This window comes from Camellia sinensis, chromosome 1, assembly GCF_055761805.1.
Source record: "Camellia sinensis isolate YWXY chromosome 1, ASM5576180v1, whole genome shotgun sequence".
In the NCBI taxonomy this organism is placed as follows: domain Eukaryota; kingdom Viridiplantae; phylum Streptophyta; class Magnoliopsida; order Ericales; family Theaceae; genus Camellia; species Camellia sinensis.
The window spans coordinates 147,817,913-147,839,299 of record NC_138961.1 but is presented as its reverse complement, the minus strand read 5'-3'; the positions used below and the strand labels follow the sequence as shown (position 1 = coordinate 147,839,299).

The 21,387-nt window shown below is 35.3% G+C and overlaps 1 protein-coding gene and 1 non-coding gene across 3 annotated transcripts in view; one reads left to right on the top strand and one right to left on the bottom strand.

Annotated features, from left to right (window-relative positions):
- Positions 1–316: 316 nt before the first annotated feature.
- On the bottom strand, positions 317–424 carry LOC145806416 (small nucleolar RNA R71). Its single transcript, XR_014349509.1, has one exon. It is a non-coding gene; the product is annotated as a small nucleolar RNA R71 (small nucleolar RNA).
- Positions 425–18,896: 18,472 nt separating this feature from the next.
- TSK (tetratricopeptide repeat (TPR)-containing protein) overlaps positions 18,897–21,387 on the top strand; it is a 41,408-nt gene continuing 38,917 nt past the window's right edge. For both annotated transcript variants that reach the window (XM_082886578.1, XM_082886573.1), the window contains exons 1-2: positions 18,897–19,270; positions 20,064–20,861. In XM_082886578.1, the coding sequence (XP_082742704.1) occupies positions 18,995–19,270; positions 20,064–20,861 (1,074 nt within the window). In that variant the 5' untranslated portion in view covers positions 18,897–18,994. The remainder of the gene's footprint in view (positions 19,271–20,063; positions 20,862–21,387) is intronic.

The window sequence follows — 21,387 nt, the reverse complement described above, 5'->3', positions numbered from 1 at the left end:
TCACCCTATATAGGAATATCATTTTCAGGTGCAGGTAGCATGCCACCTCCAAGGACATAGCTGGGAGGCTAGTGGCGGACATACTTTTGTCGTTTAACTTTTGATGTATTACATGTAACTTCAAGCCAAGGGCTTAATGTGTATGAGTTAGTACTCTTTTGTTGTAACCAAGTGTTAACTTGGAAAGCTGTAAGCCCGTAGGGCATTTTGTTATGATGTTAACATGTAATACTTATGTAATGGAACTCTAAGGAATAAAGGAATGTGGTTAGTTTATATGTAAATGCATGTCTTATCTGATGGGTTTAATGTTGTTATTTTGAGGGCGTTACATCACCAATTTTTCTCTAATTGATGGTGAGCATTTTCATGAGACTTGGGAAAGGTTTCGGGATTTACTTCATCAGTGTCTCCATCATCAAGTACCCCAGTGACAACTTGTTCACATTTTCTATTCTGGTTTTACTTACTCATTCAAATAAATGGTCAATTCGACCTGTGGTGGAACGTTTATGACTAAGAGTGATGTACAAGTATGGGAGTTATTTGAAAATCTAAGTGAAAATTCTTTCCACCATGCATCTGTCTCTCAACATGAGAAGCAATCCAAACCTAAGTGGTATGAAGCGAGGTGGTCTATATAAGGTAGGTCATATTGCATATATTGCTCAAAAAGGCGAAATATTGTCTAGAAAAATGGACCAACTGTTAGCAGTAGGACACATTTTTTCACAACCAGCACAACCGCCATACCAAGAGGCTTGCATAATTTGTTTTAAGTCCTATCCACTGTGCAACCGAGTGCCTATTAGCACCTTAGTGTCCTGAGTCAATTCCAAAGCATGTCAATGCGATTGAAGGTTTCTCTAAGCCCGTTAATGATCCGTTCTCAAATACCTATAATCCAGGATAGAGAAACCATTCAAATTTTTCTTGTCGCTCACAACCATAAGGAAATTCCTTTGTTCCGCCTCCACCAAGGCAGAATTTCTGAAATTCTGCCAATCCATCTTTCTACTAGCTTGTGTCTCAACAGTCATACCAATATCCTCCTTAGAAAAATTTAGGGCTTGTTTGGTTTGCTTTTGAGAGAGTTGTTTTTGAACATTTTTTCCAAAATTTGTTTGGTTTGTGGTTTTTCTCAGAAAATTTCCAAAATTACTTTATCTCTCTTACATATTAATCAATCACTTTTTCTCTCTCCTCTCTCATTCTCAATCACTTTTTCTTCCACACACATCTACTCAATTATAACAAAATATCAAATCATCCCAAACTCCAAAATTACTTTCAAAATATATAACCAAATAAACCAAAAAATTTTCTAAACTCTCTTCCTATTTTTTTTTTGAAAATCACTCTCTTAAAAGCAAACCAAACACACCCTCAACCTTTGAAGAAATAGTGTTATAACTCTTACAGTCTACAAGCCAACTTGTCCATTCTCATTCCTAATCCATTTCAAAACTTGAGATTCAAATTGGCCTACTGGCCAACACCTCTTGAGTAAGAGAGATGAAGGACAATTGCTTAGTCAACCAGTCAAAAATCCAAAGGGGCAGTATGGGGTGGAATCATCTAATGGCAATAACATACAGAAAATCTAAGCTATCATGACTCTTAGGAGTGGTCAAGAACTACCAAACCGAACAAATGAGACCAATGAAAAAGTGGGTGAGCAGGGTAGTCAAATTAAAAATTCATCAGAGAAAAGTAATGAACCTAATAGTCCTCCCCTGAGTTTTCTGAGTGAGCTTACGGCACCCTAAAGGCGTTAAACTTAACGTTGCATTAGAGGCAATTAATGGTCTGATCTTGTGTTTAGCATATGTCCCACCGTGTAGATATTTTGGTTTAAAAGAAAATACTTGAGCTCCTACTTCAAATAGGCTTGGTTCTTATTCCATTAGGGAAGTGTCTCCCTCAACTTAATGTGGTTTGGTGTTGTATGGCTTGTCATTGGCATTGCAAAACCAGTATACCAAAGAGACGAAATGTCTGGTACTGGAAGACCAACCTAGCATAGTTCATACACCTAGGGAATGTCACTAGGGCATTTTTCAGTCGACTGGAAACCTTTGGAGTAACCTCCCTATAATCGAGTATGATAAGGATAGATTCTTTTACTAATATCGTTTTTTTTTCTTTTTTTTTTTATTATTTTGATTTCTTCCCTATAATTAATTTGGTTGTTCCTTTGTGGTATGTGTCATTGAGGATAATTAAGTTTGGGGAAGGGTTTGGTTTGCATTTATTTATTTGTGTATTTTTTTATTTATATTTATACTTTCGAATGTGTTTGAAAAACAAAACAATAAATAAATAGTTTTGTTTTCTTGGTATATTTTTATGTTTATTTTTGTTTTATTTTACATTTAACACAATTTTATTTTTCATTCAACGGAATTTTATTTTACATTAAAAAAAAACGCAAACACAACACAAATATAGAAAATAAAAATAAAAAAACACATAGAAAAAAAGAAAAGGAAAAAGAAAAAAAAAGAAGAAGTTTATCTCAGATTTCGACAACGTCTCGACGGCAAAGGTCAAAAGCCGATCTCATTTGTAGGTAGCCTCACCACTCGACTCTACTGCCGATCACCTCGCCTTGAAATTGATTCTGGTGACGCCCTCGAAGGCCCCGCCTTCGTATTTGCAGGGTTTGCAAAGGAGATTGCTCCTTGTTAGCTATCGAACGAGGAACACCAGGGCGCCAAGTTCTTGGCCATAATTGTTGTTCTTCTCTTCAGTTCCTTATTTTGTTTCTTTGGTTGACTGTAATCCCTTCGAACATCTTGATACATACCCTGAAAAAGGGCGAGTTGTTCATGTTAGTGTATAATTGTTTAGTGTATCATTGTCTAGTGCATAATTGTTTAGTGTATAATTGTCTAGTGCATAATTGTTAATAGTATAGTGCATAATTGTTTAGTGTATCATTGTCTAGTGCATAATTGTTAATAGCGTATAATTATTAACTTTAACTTTAGCTTTATTCCTTTAGATTTAGGCCTTATGTTTTCGGTGGTCTTTGGCATACAATGCACTATCTTTCTCTCTATAAAAAGAGAGTGCATTCTCTTTGTAATTCATAATACATTTTACAGACAAACATAACAATTGTCTCTCTCTCTCTCTATTCTCTCTCTCCCTTTCTCAAATTATTATTTCATGGTATCAGAGCCCAGTGTTACATTTCTGGCAATTTGTAATTTTGGTGTTTAGTCCCATACACAGCGGCACTACATCAAACCACTCGGAATTTCCTCACGATTCCAACGGCACCAAGCCCGGCCTCAGGAAACCTTCCACGCGCCCACACGCGCTTCCGTTGTCCACTGCGCATCACCATTTCCGCCACCACTCTCACACGCGCCTGAACGCGCCATCAGTTGTTTGTCACTTCTGACACGCGCCCACACGCGCCCACACGACCCGCGGTTGACGTCAGACCATACGCCGCGCCTGCTACTGTGCGCCCCTCGTGCGCCGTTTCACTACTGTGCACCCGCGTGCGCCGAAACCACTACCGTGCGCCGCGTCTGCGCCTGACCGCTATCGTGCACCACCGCTTCCTGCTAACGTGTTCCTTCCTGCACTCTACTAACGTGCGCCGCTGACATCTTGCTGACATCATCTCTGTTCAGCATACCTTTCCTGACTATTTTCGACCTTCCGGACTCACTGGTACACTCTGTTTTACCTAATTTTGCTCCTACAGGTCTATCCTATTACTTTAAACCCTATTCAACTAGTATTATGGATCGTCATGATGCCTCCCATCCTATTTCCGTTATTTTGAATGGTTCAAACTATGTTCTGTGGGCCCAAGCAATGTCCTCCTTCCTCAAAGGAAAGAAGCTCTGGCGAATTGTCACCGGGGATGTGACTAAACTGGTGAAAGACAATGACACTAATGAGACTACTGTTCCTACTGCCACATTTGAAGACCGACTTGAGGAATGGGATAGTAAGAATTATCAAATCATTACCTGGTTTCGTAATACCTCTGTTACCTCTATCAGTCTTCAGTTTGGTCGTTTTCAGCTTGACTCAGTAACTACTCCTGCAAAAGACATCTGGGATTTCTTGAAAGAACGATACCAGACTACTGGTCTTGCCCACCAATATCAACTTCAGAACCAACTTCACCGCATGCGCCAAGAATCCACTCAGTCCATTAATGACTTCCTCTCTCAAATGTACTCTGTTTGGGATCAGCTTGCTCTTTCAGAACCAACTTGGCATACCCCTGAAGATGCTGTTTTATTTACTATCTATCGCAACCAGCAAAGATTGGTGCACTTTCTTATGGCTCTTACTACCTCTTTTGAGCCCGTACGTGCCTCTCTGCTTCATCGTCATCCATTGCCCACTCTTGAACAAGCAATTTCTGAGTTGCTATCAGAGGAGACGCGTCTCGGTACTCTTCAAACTCATCATGTGGACTCTGTTCTTGCCACTCCTCCGTACCGGCCATCATTTACCCAACGGACCACTGCTTGCCTCTATTGTCAGAATCGGGGCCTTCCTTCAACCCATCTCCTAGTCAATTGCCCCGTCAGATCCTGCCGCTACTGCAACAAACTTGGTCCTGGTCATCTGCAACAGGATTGTTTTCGCAATCCATCCCGCTCATCGTCCAATAGCCACTCCTCTCGCGGTGGCTCTTCCCGGGGAAGCTTTCATCGTTTCGGGAATCAGTCTCATCACACTACTACTACTGCTTCTAGGAATCAGTCTCATCACACTGCTGCTGCTGCTTCCGGGAATCAGTCTCCTCACACTGATGCTGCCACCTCTGCGGGGTTTTCTGAGTCACCTGCTCCATCTACCCCTCGCTTTTCTCCGACGGATGTAGAGGACATGCTCAAACAACTTCTCTCCCCATCTGGTACACCTCCTCCTACTGCTTTGTCTGTAATCCCAGGTAACTCTTCTTGGTATTTTGACTCTGCCTGTTGTAATCATACGACCTCCAGTTCTACTATCTTTTCTTCCTTCTCTTCATCTCCTCATATTCCCTCAATACATACTGCTGATGGTTCCCTCATGTCTGTCCGTCATGTTGGTACTGTTTCCACCCCTTCTTTATCTATCCCTCAAGTTTATCATATCCCTGCTCTTACCTTAAACCTTATTTCCATTGGTCAATTGTGTGAACTTGGTCTAACTGTCACATTTTCTGCTACTGATTGTTTGGTACAGGACCCTCAGACAGAGCAGACTATTGTGATCGGCCGTAAGCATGGACGTCTCTATGAACTCATTCACCTCCATGTTCCTGCCTCTCCTCAGATTGCTGCTCCTACATCTACTTCATCATTATCTCCCTTTCATCTTTGGCATTGTCGTTTAGGGCATATTTCTGTTAATCGCTTGAGGTCTTTGGTTTCTAGTGGACAGTTGGGTCATGTCATTCCTGATAATTTCGATTGTATCCCCTGTCAACTTGCCAAACAACCTGCTTTATCATTTAATAAAAGTGCGTCTGTTTCCCTTGCACCTTTTGATCTTATACATTCAGATATTTGGGGGCCTTCCCCTACTACTACTATGGGGGGATCCCGCTATTTTGTTGTTTTTATTGATGATTTTTCCCGGTTTACTTGGTTGTTTCTCATGAAAAATAGGTCTGAACTTAAACACATTTATTATAGATTTGCCCAAATGGTCCACACCCAATTCTCCAAAGCCATCAAAATTTTTCGCTCTGACAATGCTATGGAATATCGGGATTCCGATTTCCTTTCATTTCTTCAGCATCATGGTACACTGCCCCATCGTTCTTGTGCTGGCACGTCCCAGCAAAATGGCCGCGCTGAACGGAAACATAGGCATATCCTTGACACTACTCGCGCTCTCATTCTCTCTTCTTCCTGCCCTGAAAACTTTTGGGGGGAAGCTGCCCTCACTGCTGTTTACACTATCAACTGTGCTCCTTCCCCTGTCATCCATAATCAAACTCCCTTTGAACATCTGCATGGCACTCCCCCTCCTTACGCCAATCTTCGGGTTTTTAGCTCTGCCTGCTTTGTTCTACTTCAATCCCATGAACACACCAAGCTTGAACCTCGTTCTCGTCTTTGTTGCTTTCTTGGGTATGGAATTGAACATAAAGGCTTTCGTTGTTGGGATCCTCTCTCTAAACGTCTTCGTATCTCCCGCCATGTCGTTTTCTGGGAGCACCTAATGTTTTCCTCGCTATCCTCCTTTCACTTACCCGCACTTTCCACTACTGTACTATTTACTAATCCTTCCATAGATCTTTTCTCTGCTGATTTTGATACAGGTTCCTCCTCCATCGAGACGCCCGTGCTCACTCCTGATCCTGTCCAGCCTACTCTCCCTGAAGGTCTACCTCTTCTTGCCACACCTCCTTCTCCACCGGTTCTTCCTCCCACCGATCCTCCTACGGGTCGACCACACCGAGTAACTCAACCTCCTCTCCATCTTCGTGATTATATTGTTGGATCTGCTGCCTTCTCTACTTATGAACCTACCTCCTATCGTGAGGCTTGTACTAATCCTCTTTGGCAGCAAGCTATGACCGATGAACTCCAGGCCTTGGACAAAGCTCATACTTGGGATCTTGTTGATCTTCCTCCTGGCAAAACTGCCATTGGCTGCAAATGGGTTTACAAAATCAAAACACATTCTGATGGCTCTATTGAACGCTACAAAGCTCGTTTTGTTGCCAAGGGTTTTAACCAGGAATATGGTATTGATTATGAGGAAACATTCTCTCCTGTTGCTCGGCTCACCTCTGTCCGCAGTTTACTTGCTGTTGCTGCTGCTCGCCACTAGGGGCTCTTTCAGATGGATGTCAAAAATGCTTTCCTCAATGGTCATCTTCTTGAGGAGGTTTACATGCAACCTCCACCTGGGTCCACTTTTCCCCCTCATCAGGTTTGCAAACTCCAGCGTGCTCTCTATGGCCTCAAGCAAGCACCTCGTGCTTGGTTTGCTACGTTCAGTTCTACCATTCATGACTTCGGGTTCACCTCTAGCTCCTATGACTCTGCTCTTTTTATACGGACTACTTCTCATGGTACCACTCTTCTTCTTCTATATGTGGATGATATGATTATCACTGGTAATGATGAAGCTGGTATTCTTCACCTCAAACAGTTTCTCCACCGCCAGTTTGAGATGAAGGACCTTGGTACTCTTAACTACTTCTTAGGCCTTGAAGTCTCTCATGATTCTACTGGTTCCTATTTATCCCAGGCCAAATATGCATCCGATCTTCTGGCTCGTGATGGTCTTACTGATTGCAAAACTACCTCTACACCAGTTGATCCTCAGATTCGTCTCACTCCTCTTGATGGGACTCTTCTCTCTGATGCTACTCTTTATCGCCAACTCGTCGGCAGCCTTGTCTATCTCACAGTAACTCGTCCTGACATTGCCTATGCTGTTCACATTGTCAGTCAGTACATGTCGGCTCCTCGCACTCCCCACTATACTGCTCTACTCCGCATCCTTCGTTACCTCAAAGGCACTCTGTTCCATGGCCTTCACTTCTCTGCTTCCTCCTCTCTTGAACTGCGTGCTTTCTCCGATGCTGATTGGGCTGGGGGATCCTACGGATCGACGCTCCACTACGGGATTTTGCTTCTTCTTAGGGGATTCTCTTCTTGCTTGGCGTAGCAAAAAACAAACCCTCACTGCCCGCTCTAGCACCGAAGCTGAATACCGCGCTCTTGCTGATACTACTCAAGAACTTCTCTGGCTTCGCTGGCTCCTTGCTGATATGGGTGTTTCTTCTTCTGATCCTACCCCTCTCTATTGTGACAATCAGAGTGCCATTCAGATTGCTCACAATGATGTTTTTCATGATCGCACCAAACATATTGAGATTGATTGTCATTTCATTCGCCAGCATGTTACCTGTGGTACTGTTCATCTTCTCCCTATTGCTTCCGTCGATCAACCCGCTGATATTTTCACTAAGGCTCATCCTCCTGGCCGCTTCAATGACCTTGTTTCCAAACCCAACTTGGTTGATGCTTTCCCTCCTTGAGTTTGCGGGGGGATGTTAGTGTATAATTGTTTAGTGTATCATTGTCTAGTGCATAATTGTTTAGTGTATAATTGTCTAGTGCATAATTGTTAATAGTATAGTGCATAATTGTTTAGTGTATCATTGTCTAGTGCATAATTGTTAATAGCGTATAATTATTAACTTTAACTTTAGCTTTATTCCTTTAGATTTAGGCCTTATGTTTTCGGTGGTCTTTGGCATACAATGCACTATCTTTCTCTCTATAAAAAGAGAGTGCATTCTCTTTGTAATTCGTAATACATTTTACAGACAAACATAACAATTGTCTCTCTCTCTCTATTCTCTCTCTCCCTTTCTCAAATTATTATTTCAGTTCAGTTAGCCGCTACACTTCATTCATTTAACTTTGTAATCAACAAGACACATTTGACACTGAAGTCATGGCCTCTATACACATGTTTAGGGTGTGCGAATTAACATCCATGTCAGATTTGGTTGCCAATAATTGGTCCGGTGGCACTACGGGGTTAAAAGTGGGGGCTGGGGATTTCCAATGAGGGTCTAAGCCTGCAATATCACGTACTTCCTCTAGAATTTCATTTAGATCAGGAAAGAGAGCAAGAGGTCAAGAATAGGCCATGTCAGAAAAGAAAAGAAAAAAATTTGGGCTGGGATGGACAGATTTTGGTAGATACTCACTCTGTTATTTCCTTTGTAGAGGCTGGCTTTAAGAAGAGGAAGACGAAAAAGAAGAAGGATAAGAGGACAAACGGAGAGCGGCGGGAGACGATCGAGGTCAGATGTATTGGCGCCGCTGTCGTTCAATTTGTGAATTCAGACGTGACGCTCTATGTTTCGGCAAAGAGAAAGGCTAGGCGAAGAAGAAAAAGGAGGAGGAGATAGCACGCATGCTTCAACAAAGCGGGAAAATAAATAAATAAAATAATAATAATAATAAATTTTGTGTATATTTGTGTTTAGTTTCTAATCCTTTTGTAGATAATGTTTCTATATGGTGAAAGATCTAACAAACTTTACTTTGGAAATAGCTGAGTAAAACAAAAGTAATTTTGTTTGAGACGTGTTACGGTAAGGACGCAATTAACAATTTTTACTAAGAAACTTTATTACAATAAGTCTTGGAATCTGGTTCTAAAAGACCATTTTCATTTGAAATCTATGCTTTACTTTTATTTTTACTTTTATTTTGTTTCATGTGTTTTTATTTAAAAAACAAAAAACTTTTTTATATTTTTTTCTTGTTGTGTATAATATTTTTCGATTTTTTTTAAGTGATGATTATATTGTTTCTTCTTCATTCTGTGTGTGAAGCAATTAAGTTTAGATGTAATTTTGTTATCTTAGGATTATAATTTTGTCTTAGTTCGTTGCACTATTTCTCATTATAATATTTATTTATTTCATACTTGATTAGATCACGTGCACGTCACTACACAGATATTACTTGACTGATTTTGGGACACAACCTTTGAAAATCTTGATGTCTAATGCGGAGACTATAACCCGTGTGAGATTTTGAGCCTATCATTATTTTGGGAGGGTTATTTGACATTAACTCTTAATTTTTTTTTTTTGATAGCTCATTATGTTGTTGTTAGTCTCTTTATTCTTTCAAATTAGTCAAAAAAATATCCTTGAAACATATAAATCATGCTATATTTTGAAAATTGATTTTAGGTCATCTTTCCTTGTTTGAGCCTTATTAAAAAAATAAAAATAAAAGCATTCTTGTTTCAATTATCCCTTGTTAGCCCTTTGAGATTATACAAAAGTTTATATTTATTTAGCTATTTCCTCTGGTGTCTCAAGAATGGATTTTATTTGTTATTTTGGGAGGAAGCTATCTAGTGAGCGGAATAAGGAGATTATCAAATAAATAAATAAATAAATAAATAAAATAAAATAAAAAAAATTGTATTTACTCCAATGTTATAAAAATAGAAAAAAAAATTAAAAAAAGAGAGAAATTTTTTTGATAACATGGAGAGTATTTAAGATGGTTATGAATCACATGTAAAAAATGAGTTAAAATGGCGGGTTAATGAATATAGCGATTATGGTTTAAGACCTGACTTATTTGATATTCTGGATTCGGGTTTAATTGTTTTGTATTGTTGTTCATGTCTTATTCATCTTTTCCCTCCTTGAATTTGGCTATTGGATTGCGTTGATAATATTTAGAACAGGTTGGTGACTTATTTTTCAAACTTGTGTTGCCCAGATATTTGTTCATTTGCTCGAGCAACACTTCTTGCGCTCGAACAGTCTTTGTGAAACTCAAATACTTTTGCAGGTCTGTAAAAATACTAGGAGTTTGTATTATTCGTTCGAGCGATGCTTCTTGCACTCGAGCGACGATTCTGTCTGCAAAACTATTGGAAGTGTGTATTCTGCGCTCGAGCGAAGCTTCTTACACTCGAGCGGAACAACTTATTGTGTTTGGTCGCTCGAGCGACACATATTGTGCTCGAGCGAATTGCACATATATCAGTTCGTAAACAGGCCATTTTACATCACTTTTTCATCTCTCTCTCTCTCTCTTTCTAAAACATTTCAAAACCCTAAGTTAAGACCCTCTCTCTCTAAAACTCACTCTCTCTCTACAAATACACCTAGATCTAGTGATTTTTTTACCTTACTCCCTTTGTTAAAAATGGTAGAGCTCACCTAGAATTTCGTTTTCATCCCAATAGAGTTGAGTTTCGGCTTCATCTGAGTTTCATTCGTGTTTATCTCGTCTTTTAGCTTTGAGGTATGGATTCTCTACACTCTTTTATTAGTTTTGACTTAGCCATTTGTTTTTTTATAAAACAATCTTGTGATTTTGGAGAATTTTGAACAAATCTAGGGTTTTGGCTTAAAATCAGAAAAGAGATTTTCAAATGAATGTATTAAAAATAATTGTGGGATTGGAAATGAGGTTGAATTGTGATAAAATTACTGATTTTGATACTTGAAATGGATTTTGGAAGGGAAAAAAAGGGTTTTGCCTTACATGTCTCAAATATTTGTTTTGTATAAATAAATGGAATTGGTGTTGGAAATGTGAAATTGGATGGGTATTGATATGGATGGTAGAGTTGGATATGTATTATCACTCACATCTTGAAATTTGAAAAGTTTATCTGTATTGGAGATTTTATATCTGTTTAGAAATATCTGTTTTGGGCTATCGATGGAGGATATCTATGATTGTTGTAAAAATTGCATAAGGATTAGGTGAATTAAAACTAATTTTCTCATTCATTTGCATTGAGTATTGTCACATCTTGATACATTGTACATGTATAACGTAATTAGAGAAAAATAGGTGAATCTGAGAAGGGGATGTATTTCATTGAATTAAGTTGGCCGGTGTATCCGGGGCGAAAGTCCTGAAAAACACACGTATACATGGGTGCTGGTTTTCCGCGAATGAAATATCCGTAAAATGGCAATAGTAATGCTTGGATACACTATGTTTACATAGGTGCCATTTGACGATTTCTCGCGGATGAAATATCCGTAAAATGGTGTATCTTGAGATTCCCAGAGTTATGATTCATAGCCTTGTTTTCTAATGTAAAGGAAATAAATGATGGATTGTGATATAAACTGGACTCGCTTGGTTTTGGAAAGAGAAATGAAACGTTTTGGTCATGAGCATTGCATATGCATAAAACCTTATATCTTTGTTAAGATTCATACATTGTGTTGGATTATTTCTACTGGGTTTTGGCTCATTCTATATGGGAAAACCATTTTCGGGTGTTGGCGAGATGCCTCCGCTAGGACGGTAGGTTGGGAGAATTGGAGCAAAAGCTTCATTTTGTTTACTTGTTATTGTTTTGTACAAGCCTATGGCTTTACGTTTATTAGATTTAAATTCATTTTGATATAACCAAGTATAGTCTTGGAAAATTGTAACCTTCAGGGCATTTTAGTTGTTTGTTTAACTTCTATTTCATATCTTTATTGTTGACACATTGTATAGATTCAGGTTTAGGACTTATGAATATATATTCACATGGGTCACTCCTTTGTACAACTAAATCTTATGTAATGGAAGGATATTATACTCTGATTTATATTGTTATTTACTTATCGTTGTGGATGGCTTATTGTATTGGTTTCGAGGCGTTACAGTGAAACAATGTTCTACATATGTCGTGTTTGTTTAATTCATTTATTAGACACCTGTTTTTTAACCCTTAACCCAATTTTGTAAATCCCTTTGACCTAACATTACAACCAAAAATAAAGCCCTAATTGATCTTGGGATTTGTATGATTTTTCATATGACAAAGTGGCATAATTTAATTATTTTCAGCTTTCTTATCATGAGGCTATACTTACTTTTTCTATACAGCGTTTTTCATTGTTAAATGTGAGAAATTTTCATTTTGATAAAAATAATTTTCTTTTCTCACATACATACACTAGTGAGCTGAGTCATTTCAGAGTGTTTCATTTGTTGGGAGTAAACTAGTTAGAATTGAGTCAAAACATGCTTCAGATGGAAATTTTGAGCCCGTGTTTCATTTTGAAGTTGAGGACGTATCTGTGTAAATTAAAAAAATAAAATAAAAAAATCACACATACCGAGTTTAGAAATAAATGTCGTATTCCTAATGATTGCTAGTGCTTTGTGCTCTAACTAATTATTTTTCTAACATAGAAAAATTATAATTTTCTAAACATTTAGCATTTGGATTGAAGAGATTACCCGGGCTCAAATTAAAAACAAAAAGATGTTTTTTTTTTTTAATTTAAAAAAAATCTGAATTTTGTGAGTAGATTCTCTATAAACCCTCAAGAGACTACAACTCGTTCACTAGGGGTAACCTAGGGGTTCAAAGGTTAGTTGCATATGCTAAATACAATCGTGTTCCCTACGAAAATTGCATAGATAGATTTTATTTTATTTTATTTTATTTTTAATTTATTTTGCTCAGAGACTAGAAAAATGTAAGTTAGGGGTGTGATTGAAGCCTAAATATTACATTTTTAGCCCTCTAAAGTACATTTTATTAGTCTATTTATCTTTACTATTTTGTAATTTTACATATTTTTTATGTATTTTTATATATTTTAAGTGTTTGTATAAAAATTAATATAAATAGTACATTTTAAATATTATATATTATTATATTAAAAAGGTGCACAGTTAAATACTGTGCACCTACGCTATCCATATGTATCCACCACTCAATTAACATTCGATATATATTATATTATTATATTAATATTTTAATTTTTACAAAAAAGAGTGAGACCCCCTTTCCAAGAGACCCCTACGACCCCCTTTGCCTTTTGATTGGTTGAAATTGTTTTTTTTTTTTTCTTTTATTCTCTCCCACTCACCAACCCCCACGTGTGTGTGGGGGTGGTGGGGTTGGGAATATGAGGGGGTCCTAATCACAGCTCTAATTTTTATTTGGTTACGCTACGCAGGTTTGGGTATATAAAAGGAAGCAAGGGGGCGTGCAACTGAGAGCTCAAGTGTGAGATTGGAGCTGAAGCTCTACGAGGGAGAAAAAGAGAAGAAAAAAGAAAGAGAGAGCCGAAAAGTTTAGAATGTATATATTTTATAATGGTTGTAATATTATTACGTATAACTAATTTTCATATCTTAGGGTTAAGATGAGACTCTGACCAATTGTTATATAACTTAGATTTTTGTACAAATAATGTTTTATCAAATCATGTGATCACTAGTCACGAATGCAAGTTATATAATTGTTTTTACTACTTATGTATTAAAATTGTTAGACGAATCATACTTAGTAAGATGGATCATACATCAACCTTAGTTTAATTTAGTTTAGTGGTGACGGTCCATGCTAAGCGAAGATAATTCGAGACTTTCTGATTTTAAAACACAAATCTTTTTAAGTGATGTGTCCCGACCAATAATACCCCTTTCAATGATTTCCTACAATCTAAATACAATAACCCCTAATTACAAGGTCAGTAGTGAATTCTAGACCTTAAGGTTTATTTTTCTCATTTTCCATTTTCAAAATTGAAATATTTGAACTAAAAATAGTTTGCTCTAGTCTTTGTAGTTTGACACTAGCTCTCAATTGCTATACTTCGTAATAGTAGTTGCTACTGGTTTTATTCATTTTTTTTTGGTGTGCAAACGACATCATCAACATAGTTAAATATCATCAAAACACTCTTTCATACACACACACACACTTTCTCTCTCTCCACATCTGCAGTCACTTATCGCTCATCCTCGTCACCGTTGCGACCATCTTACCCGTGTCTTGCACGACGTTTGTAAAACCAAGCTCATTGACGGTTCAACCTTACTTAGATCTGGTTCTTCGACAGATCTTGTTTTTTAGTTTCGTCTCATTCAGATTTGGTTGTACAGAAATCAACAGGGTCGACCTTGCTGTAGGAGCCATAACTGTTACGCCGGACATTGGTCGTCGCTATTGCCGTTGCCGTAGTGATGTTGATGAGCAAATATCAAGTGCTTATAGGTATAGATCTGCAACAGAGGAACATGGAGTAAATAACCTATGGATCGTTTATATATGGCCTTGTTTGTTTTCAGAGATAGAATGAAGGGGATTCATAGTGAGGGGATTAATAGTGAGGGGATTGTTAGTGAGGGGATTAATAGTGAGGGGATTAATAGTGAAAAATTGTTAAATTATTTTTATATAAAATAATAAAACAAATAAAAAAATATAAAAAAATTAAACATTATATTTAAAAAAAAAAAAATTTCTAATCCCCTCACTATTTTTCTAATACCATCTCTACCTCCTCCTTATCAATCCTCCTTCCTCCTCCTTACTAATACCAAGGGATTACTAATCTCTTCCCTATCTCTTAAAACAAACACTCCATTCTCAATCCCCTCCTCACTACCAAACCCAATTTCTTTCCCTATAACCCCAAACAAACGAGGCCTATAGGTATAGATATGTACGTATATGCTTATGTTGTTCTATGGGCGTAACTGTGTGGATCTACTGATCTAGGTCTAATTATGGTACAAATTAGTGATTTTGGTAACTATTTTTAAAAAATAGAATAGATAGAACTAGATCAGACTCTCACTACATTGGTATTAGGGATGGCAATGGGGGTTAATAGGGTGGATGTTAATTTCCCATCCCCATTCCCTTATAATAAATTTTTCCCATTCTCCATTCCTTATGGGTACCACCCTTCCCATTTCTTAATGGGTTTGGATTTTCCCTAACCCACTTTAATCCCTATTTTTATTTTATTTTTATTTTTTTATATTTAATGTTAACATTTTTTTAAGGTTCACAACAAAAGCTAAATATACCTTCAATATTTTTTCTTTATTTTTTAATATATTTAATGTTAACAATTTTTTTTTTCAAGGTTCACAGCAAAAGCTAAATATACCTTCAATTTTTTTCTTTCTTTTTTAATATATTTAATGTTAACAACTTTTATTTTTTTTCGTTTTTTAAGGTTTTAGCTAAATATACCTTCAATCTTTTTTTCTTTATTTTTTAATATATTTAATGTTAACAACTTATTTTTTTATTTTTTTTAAGGTTCACAACAAAAACTAAATATACATTCAATCTTATTTTATTTTATTTGGTTTAACAACAAAATCAAATACACATTTATTAATTAATTAAAAAGTTTGTTTTGTAATAATCAAATATATAATTTTGAGACAAACAAATAAGGTTTAGTAATTGAAAAAAAAAATGTGGAAGAACGTGGAAGATTAAAAAAAAAATTACAACCATCTCTCTCTCTCTCACTCTCACTCTCACTCTCACTCTCTCCCCTACATGTTATAAGAACTTGTTTACAATGTTATAAGAGCCTGTTTGAAGAAATAAAATGTGAAAGAACCTGTTTGAAGAAAGTGTTATAAGACCCATATTAAATTACATCAGGACATAAACAAGGAATTGTTTGTTGATTTCTTAGCCGCGGACATTTTAGACATTAAACCATCTTTCTCTTAGCAAATTTGAACCATTCATTGTAATTTATCCAAAATCTAATTATACCCTTTAACAAATCTGAACCACTTATTTTAAGATATTTATGCCTTATCACACCCAATCCATCCTCCATCTTCTTCCTTTAGTCCCCAACGAATTTTGTTGCTTGTTACTTTTAAAAAACAAAAAAATATTTTTTTCAATTAAATTTTTACTAATTTCATAACACCATCACCATTATTCTCACTTCACTATCACACTACCATCACCATAGCCACTACCATCATCACTGCCGCCATCACCCCATCACTATGTCACAATCTCTATTTTCACCTTCGTTCCATTACCACCACCACCAAATATAAAAAATATATATTTTAAATTTTTTTTATAAAAAATATTTTTCATTAAAAAATATTTTCTATCTAAATAAATGAAGCATAACATTGGGAAACAAGCTGATTTCAGTTAAATCTGTTCATAACTAAGAAAATTCTTTTATTTTTAAAAAAAATTATTTAGTAAGACTTTGTATTCCCTTTTTGTTTTTCCAGCAAAAAAATCTTTGTGCCTATGCTTTCTAACCAATCACGACTCATGCTTGTTTCGATTCTTTACAATTTTTTTTATTTTCAAATACATTCATATATATATATATATATGTTGTATAAATTGTGTGATAACACAAAACAAATAGATTCATACTCGGTAATTGAAATTTCAGAACAAGCAAACCATTCTGAAAATTACAATACATAACAAAATAAAATAACATAGAAAATTAAATCGAAACCTTCACTAAACAGTGTCCTTAATTTTTTTAAATAAATTTAAAAATTCTAGATATGTATAAAATTTGACAAGAATAATGTGCCAATGTTAATTAATATGTATTTGATTTTATTGTTGAGCCAAATAAAATAAAATAAGATTGAATGTATATTTAGCTTTGTTGTGAATTTAAAAAAAAAAATTAAAAAAAAAACAAAAGAAAAAGATTGAATATATATTTAGCTTTGGTTGTGAATCTTAAAAATTTTTTTAAAAAAAGATTGTGAACCTTAAAAAAAAAAGAAAAAAAGATTGGATGTATATTTAGCTTTGGTTGTGGATCTTAAAAAAAAAAAAAAGAGTTGGTTGTGAACCTGGAAAAATAAATAAATAAATAAAAGAAAAAAGATTGAATGTATATTTAGTTTTAGTTGTGAATCTTACAAAAAAAAAAAAAAAAAAAACACATATGGGGAAATTAGTGGGTACCCATCTCCAATCCATCCCCTGTGGATATTTAAAGAATATCACTTGCCCTACCCAATGGATAAGAAAAAAAAGAAAAAACTCATGTATTTAGGTTGGGTCTCCATAAATACCCACATAATAGATTATCCATTACCATCCCTAATTAGTACGTGATTTTGAACTCTCCTCTCCCCAGCTCTTTCGCGAATCGGTACCATTTAAAGATGTCTTCTCTAGATATGTGTGTTGTTATTGTTGATGAAAGAAATAATATTTTTTTTTTAATTTTTATAGATAGGAGAGAGAAAGAAAGAAACAAATGTTTATGTTTTTTTTTGTTTTTGTTTTTGTTTTGGTTCTCTATTCCAGTAAAGAAATGTGTATGTGTATGTTGTGGTTGTGGTTGTTTATAGGTAGATGTTGCATTTAAACATATAAAAGGAAACTTTGTTGTTTGTTGAACAAATTTGTTTAAAAATTGAACAGATAATAAAAAAATGATGAAATTTCAACAAATAATTTGAGTAGACATAATTTTTGAAGAGATAAATTTCAACAGATAGCTTTTGTTTGGACAAAAATTAATAAGATAAAAATTTTGACATATAAGAACTTCAACAGTTAGATTCAACAAATAATGACAATTTTCAACAGATAAAAATAATTTGAACTTTATAGTGAAAAAAACTAAACAGATAGACAAAAAAATTGAACAAGTAAGGAAAAAACTACAACAAATAGGAAATTTTTTGAATAGATAGGGAAAAAATTTCAACATATAGATATAAATTTGAACAGATAGTCAATAAAAAGTCAAACAAATAAAAAAAAATCTGAGGATAAAATTGAAAAAAAAAATGTTTTTCATAACTTCTTACTAAACTATTTTGCTAAAGGTGTACCTCTTACTAATAAGAAAATATCCTGGATTTAATACCATAGACAATTCTTAAAATGAATTTTTCACCAATTTTCTCGAAAAAAAAAAGAATGACTTTGTTTGGTTTTGGTTTTTAGAAAATAGTTTTAAGAAAATTCTATTTTTTTTGTATTTTTTGTATTTTAATGTTTTCAATGAATTTTTAAAAATATTTTAAGCATTTTTTTTTTTAAATTTTAGACACACACCTAATATAAATATATTTAAAAAGTATAATATTTGTGAATTTTTTTAAAAAAATATACTAAACACCAAACAATACAAAAAAAAGAAAAAGAAAATTCAATACATTTTTCGTATTTTTGTGTATTTATTAATTTTTAAAAATATTTTATTATTTAGATATATCTAAGTGGGATACATCTAAAAAAGTAAAAAAATTGTTTAAAATTTTAAAAATATTCATTAAAAACAAAAAAATACAAAAAATAAAAAACTCAATTTTCAAAAAACTGAAACCGAACACACTGAATAATTGTTAAAGTGAATTCTTCACCAATTTTCTCAAAAAAAAGAGAATAATACTATATGTACCAATTGATATATTAATTAATATATTAATAGATGATATGACATAATTTTAGAAATTTTGAATATTTATAATTTGTATAATGAGTAGGTTAACACTAATTGGCACACTAGTTAGTACATGTAATATAAAAAAAAAAAAAAAAATGAAGAAAAAGAAAAAGGAAAAGAAAAGGTACTTGGCGGGAATTTATTTGGGTTCGCAAACACAAACACAAAACCGCCAAAAAAAATCAAAGCAAATGAAAGCCTTAAAATAAAACCCTAAAAGAGGAGCAAGTAAAGCATCATAATCAGCAGCGTAGATCAGCAATGGCGAGAGGAGACGATGGTGAGCTGAGTGGTGCGAAGCGAGCGTACAGGAACGCGGTGGAGGAGGGGAACAGGCAGGAAGAGGCTCGGTGGGCGAATATGATCGGAGACATATTGAAGAAGAGAGGAGAGTACGTCAAGGCCTTGAAATGGCTCCGCAAAGACTACGAGGTCTCTGTCAAGTATCTTCCGGAGAAACAACTCCTTCCTACTTGTCAGTCCCTCGGTGAACTCCATCTCCGTCTTGAATACTTCAAAGATGCCCTAATTTATCAGGTAATTTTCTATTTTCCCTCCTCTGTTTCACAAATTATTATAATTGTATTGCTTCTTTTCTCCTTACTGGAATTAGTTTGACTGGAATGGAATAGAATCATCATTACTTTTAGGTTCTCATATGGAATGAAATTGTGAATGATGATTCCATTTGTAATACATTTTGTCTTTAATGAATATTTTGATGAAATGATATTACATTCTGTTTTATTTCAGTTAATCAAACACTACCAAAGGGTTGGATTTCCATTTTTGTTATTTTTTTTTGTTCTTTTCTTTGAGAAATCGGAATAATTGAAGTCAATTCCGACACAAGTGCATTTCTTCTTCTTCTTTCAAGTGCTTTAATAGTAACCAAACAGAGTGCTAGTTGTAATTTTGCAGGTACCATTACGGCGTTTCATTTTGTAATTCACTCATAAAGAAATTTCATTTCAAATACCCAATTCAGTATGTGTGGTCATTTGGACATTCTTTCAACTTCCAATTACTATACTTTTTATTTGTTAGCAGTCAATTGTAATAATGTTGGATCAATGAGGTCGCAGACTTCCCAGCTATTTTCATTTTTAACTCCAAACTATTCTTTCCTTTTTTTTGGTTTTACTGCCCATAATTTTAATTTGTTTTCAAGCCCTAAATTTCAAGATTAAAAAAAAAGAAAAGGAAAATGGTGTTTTTAACAGCTCCAAAACACCATAAACTTTAATACTTTGTATTTACATTGCCTTGTTCAATTTTCAAGTTTTTGCATTTTTCTCTTCAACTTATATATTTTAATCCTCGATCCCAGAAAAAGCATTTAGAGCTTGCCAAGGACAGCAATGACCTCATTGAGCAACAAAGAGCCTGCACCCAACTTGGTCGAACTTACCATGAAATGTTTTTAAGATCTGAAGATGATCACTATTCGGTTCGGAATGCCAAAAAATATTTCAAATCTGCCATGAACCTCGCCCAAAGTCTTAAGGATAATCCACCAATTGGTAAACCTTCTTTTCTCAAGGAGTACATTGATGCTCATAATAACATTGGAATGCTTGAAATGGATCTTGATAACTTGGAACAAGCCCAGATGATTCTTATCAAAGGATTACAAATTTGTGATGAAGAGGAGGTAATTGAAGATGATGATGGGCGCAGTAGGCTCCATCATAACCTTGGAAAAGTTTACATGGAGCTCAGGAAGTGGGATAAAGCTCGAGAACATATTGAAAAGGACATCATCATTTGTAAGAGAATTGGGCATTGCCAAGGAGAGGCAAAAGGGTACATCAATCTTGGGGAATTACATTACAGGGTTCAGAAATGTGAGGATGCAATTCTTTGCTATGAAAAGGCACTCAAACTGGCAAAGTCCATGGAAGATGAGGATGCTTTGGCTGATCAGATTGGTCAGAATATCGAAACTGTAAGAGAAGCAATGAAGGTAATGGATGAGTTAAAGAAAGAAGAACAGAATCTGAAGAAGCTGATAAGAAACATTCCCATGGTTAGAGGCACAGCTAATGAACGGAAGTGTCTGCTGCAGCAGAATGCATCTCTTGATTGTCTTATAGAGAAATCAAGTATTATCTTTGCATGGCTGAAAGTACGTTTTTATCCTGTCCTCATTTTTTATTTTGGTTATAATTCTTCTTAACTGTTGAATTACTTCTCAATGCAGAAATAATTTCTATGAGAATTTATATTTTTGTTTGTTTGGTAACGTTTATGTTTACAGTTTGCTGTTTATATTTACAACAAATTCTGAAAAATGTAAACAAAAGCTCATTTGGTATCTATTTTCATTTTTAAAAACAAGTAAATAGTTTACACAATTTACCAAAATTTTTGTAACCATAAAAAGTTGGTTTCACGTGTTTAGATTTTTTTTGTTTTCCTCCTCCCACCTCTTCCGGCCACCACCGCTGCTCATCACCCCACTGATCTGCTAGCTAGTGGTCCTCTCAAATCCCATTTTTTCATTGAAAGGTACGGGTTGCTGTACTAACAAGATAGAAAGGGCTTTCTCATTAGGGTGTGCAGGTTTGGAACCCTATACAAAGGACCTTTCCTTTCAAATGACAACTGCCCCACCCCCACCTCCGACCACCATCACCTGGTGACCTCTTCCA